The 3,555-nt window shown below is 41.8% G+C and overlaps 1 protein-coding gene across 1 annotated transcript; it reads left to right on the top strand.

Annotated features, from left to right (window-relative positions):
• Window positions 1-1,080: 1,080 nt before the first annotated feature.
• LOC137651030 (uncharacterized) lies at window positions 1,081-3,266 on the top strand. The gene is made up of 4 exons (XM_068384170.1): window positions 1,081-1,408; window positions 1,559-2,251; window positions 2,518-2,701; window positions 2,861-3,266. Exons 1-4 carry the CDS (start codon window positions 1,081-1,083, stop codon window positions 3,264-3,266), a joined length of 1,611 nt encoding a protein of 536 aa, XP_068240271.1.
• Window positions 3,267-3,555: the final 289 nt, after the last annotated feature.

Here is a 3,555-nt window from a genome sequence, read left to right as displayed (position 1 = left end):
TTTTTTTTATTAAACACTCTATTACTGCCCTCTCTTTCTTGGTGCTTTAAGAACTTAGACCACGGCCTCACAGGGGTCGTAATAATTGGCGATCGTGACAGGATTGAGAGCTCAGGGTGTTCAGTGATTGGGTCAGTGGACCGGCACTCGAGTGAGCACTTCAGTGTTTATTATCTTTTTGGGTAGTGTTGCCTCCCCCCACAATTATTTAATTTTGCATTATGGAGGAATTTGTGTTTGTTCCGGCTGAGTTTTTGTGGTCAGCTGATTGCTTGAAGCATCTGCCGGTTTTGAATAAGAAACTTTTAATAGAATGTGCAAGGTGGTTGGGTATTGTGGTGAAGTCTTCGGTCTCGAGGAAGGAAGTTTTGTTTTTAGTCTTGAGTAAGGTTAGTCAGCACATGGCTGACGCAGAGCATTTGGTTAGTGATAAGGAAGATGATTTAGGAAGTATTAGTGAAGGGAGTGTGGATGTGGATAGTAACGAGGTGAGTGTGACATCGTGTCTAACCTTGTTTGAGGATCCTCCTCGTATCGGTACCCTGTATGAAAGTCCGGCAAACTTTCACGAAGGTTCCCTTAAAGGTAGTGGGAATTTGTCTAATAATCCTTTTTCGCCTCCTTATTCTGTACCAGTGGAACCTGTCCCCCTTTCTAAGGTTTTGGATGAATCTAAGGAAGACAAAGAATTTAGATTAATATATAAACGCATAGAGTTGCGTAAAATTGAGTTTGAGGAAAGTGAGACGGCTAGGCATCATGAGAGGGAGATGGTAAATCTAAATTTGTCAATGGCTAGGCTACAGAGAGCAAATATGGCTAGCTCACCAAAAGTAGAGTTTAAAGAGAAATTTAATTTAGGTGTGGCACTTAAATTAGTGCCTATGTTTGATGAGAAGAAAGTCCCAGAGTTCTTTAAGGCATTTGAGCGTTTGGCTACCTGATTGTTTTGGCCCACAGAGATGTGGACAGTTCTTATCCAGTGTAGGTTAATTGGCAAGGCAATTCGGGTATATAATGCCTTGGAGGAGGGAGTAGCTCGGGACTATCAAAAAGTTAAGAGCTTGGTTTTGAAAGCGTATGACCTGGTCCCTGAGGCCTATCGCCTCCGGTTTCGTATTTGCACAGTCCTTCGTCGAGTTTGCTCGCACCAAGGAAGAACAGTTCGATGACTGGTCAAAGAGTCGGCAGTTTGTCACTTTCACTGCGTTACACGAACTTCAGCTCCTTGAAGAATTTAATAAAGCCTCTAGCAGGGAGTTGAGGGTACACCTAGAGGAGGTGAAGGCTGCTAAAATGAGTAATGCCGCTCAGTTAGCAGATGAGTATGTGTTGACTCATCGGTCTGGTAGTGGAAATTTCGATCATGATATGTTGAATAACCCTTCACCTTGCACCCCCAGGGGTGGTAGGAGAGGAGAAGCCTCTTTATGGATTCACCATACTCCTAAAAATAATGTTAACCCTAATTCTTTTTCAGGTGGTAGGGATATGAGTAGAGTCTAAGGATCGTCTCCTCCCCCTAGAGTTTTTGTTAATAGGGGTTACCCTAATGCAGGTACTACCAGGTCTAATAATAATGAAAATAGAGTTTCAGGTTGTCGAGGACATTTCCAAAGCCAATGCAATGCTTGTCGATATTACCTGGATCGTAATGGTCAAAGTCCTGCGGCTGTAATTCCTGATAAGTCCCACGTAAATAGTAGTACTGTGGACAGATCTGTAGTAGACAGTAGTAATGTAAGTAGTAATGTCAAAGATGTTCCTAATGCTCAATCGAGACTCGAGTTTGATAAATATATATGGCCTGGAAAGGTGATTTGTGATAACAGTGTTGTCCAGGTTAAGTGTCTTAGGGACACTGGTTCTGCAAGGTCGTTGATTTTGAAGACTACTTTAAATGGTGGTACTGAATATACTGGTAATTTTGTAGTGTTGGGAGGTTTCCCAGATTCAGTGGTGTTTGCTCCTTTTATTAACGTCCACTTGTCTTTTCCAGGATACGATCAGATAACTGAGTTGGCTGTGGTGGATAGCTTGCCTATCCCTGGAATAGATGGTTTCCTGGGAAATGACTTGCTGGATGGGGAAGGTCGGGAGCTGTTCCCCATAGTGTCCATTAATGCCAGTCACGTGGCTATAACTACACGGTCCGCAGCGAGAGCTGCTAATTTACTTGATGGAGATAATGATGATGTCTCAATATCAAGTAGTGTAGAGTTACATATAGAAAGGCCCGGGTCAGTAGAGAGTATTGGAAATTATGTAGTTTTCCTTTTAACTTTGATTGGTACAGAGCTGCTTTTATTAAGACTCAGGAAGAGGTATTTAATTTTGATTTGGGTGATGTCAAGGATCTAACTAAACCTAGGTTTGGTATTGTAAAAGGTCTTTTATACAGGTTTTGTCAACCCGCCACTGATGAGGTAGATAAAGTTGGTCGAGTTGAACAGATCATTGTGCCGTTTCAGTTCAGAAAATCTTTGCTAGAATTGGCTCGTACAAATTTCTTTTCAGGTCATTTGGGCATGTTGAAAACTTTCCACAGTTTGGCTAGATATTTTTGGTGTCCTGGAATGAAAGTGAGAGTAAAACAGTTTATCCGAGAGTGCGAAACTTGTCAAGTCATAGGGAAGCCGAACCAGTGTATTCCTAAAACCCTGTTGCATCCCATACTGGCCATAGGTGAACCTTTTTCAGAGTTGGTTATTGATGTGGTGGGTCCTTTACCCAAGACTAAAACAGGTTATGTATATTTATTAACTATCATGGATAGAGCCTTTCATTTTCCTGAAGCTATACCTATGAGGCGTATTACTTCAAAAATTGTTTTTGAGAAATTAATTTATTTCTTTTCCAGATATGGTCTCCCTCGTGTAATTCTGACCGACTGTTGGACGAATTTCACGAGTAAGGTATTTAGGGGCAAGTGTGCTGAACTGGCCATTCAGCACATTACCAGCATACCCTATCATCCGGAGAGTCAAGGTTTGGTGGAAAGGTTTCACCAAACCCTCCAGACTGTACTTAAGAAACATTGTTATGATTCTTGTAGTGAATGGGACAAAGCCCTCCCTTTTGCCCTCTTCGCTATTAGAAATCATCCTAACTCTTCTAGAGGTGTAGCTCCTTTCAAGTGGGTATTTGGGCACAAAGTTCGAGGACTGTTAGAAATTATATTTGAGATTTTAAAATCCAGCCAAAAGGGGGAAGTAAAAGTTGAAGGGTTGGTGGAAGACTTAAAGTCTAGGATGTTAAATGCCTGAAAGTTTGCCCAGGAGAATTTGGAACAGTCTCAATCCCGAATGAAGGAAAATTTTGATAAAAAGGTTAATGTTCTTTCATTTGAACCTGGGGAATTAGAATTCGTGATGAGTATGGATCCGGAGAGTTTTCTCGAGGCGATGTATAAGGGTCCTTGGACGGTTCTGAGGAGGTTGTCTGATGTTAACTATGAGGTTGAGGCTCCTGGTTCAAGCCGTATATGTAAAGTCTTTCGTTTAAAGCCTTATGTAGGTAAGTGTGGTGATCCCTTGCGATCGTGTATGAACCCAG

The sequence above is a fragment of the Palaemon carinicauda genome, chromosome 12 (assembly GCF_036898095.1).
Source record: "Palaemon carinicauda isolate YSFRI2023 chromosome 12, ASM3689809v2, whole genome shotgun sequence".
NCBI classification, from domain to species: Eukaryota; Metazoa; Arthropoda; class Malacostraca; order Decapoda; family Palaemonidae; genus Palaemon; species Palaemon carinicauda.
The sequence above is the reverse complement of the archived record's forward strand: the minus strand, read 5'-3'. Positions and strand labels throughout refer to the sequence as shown.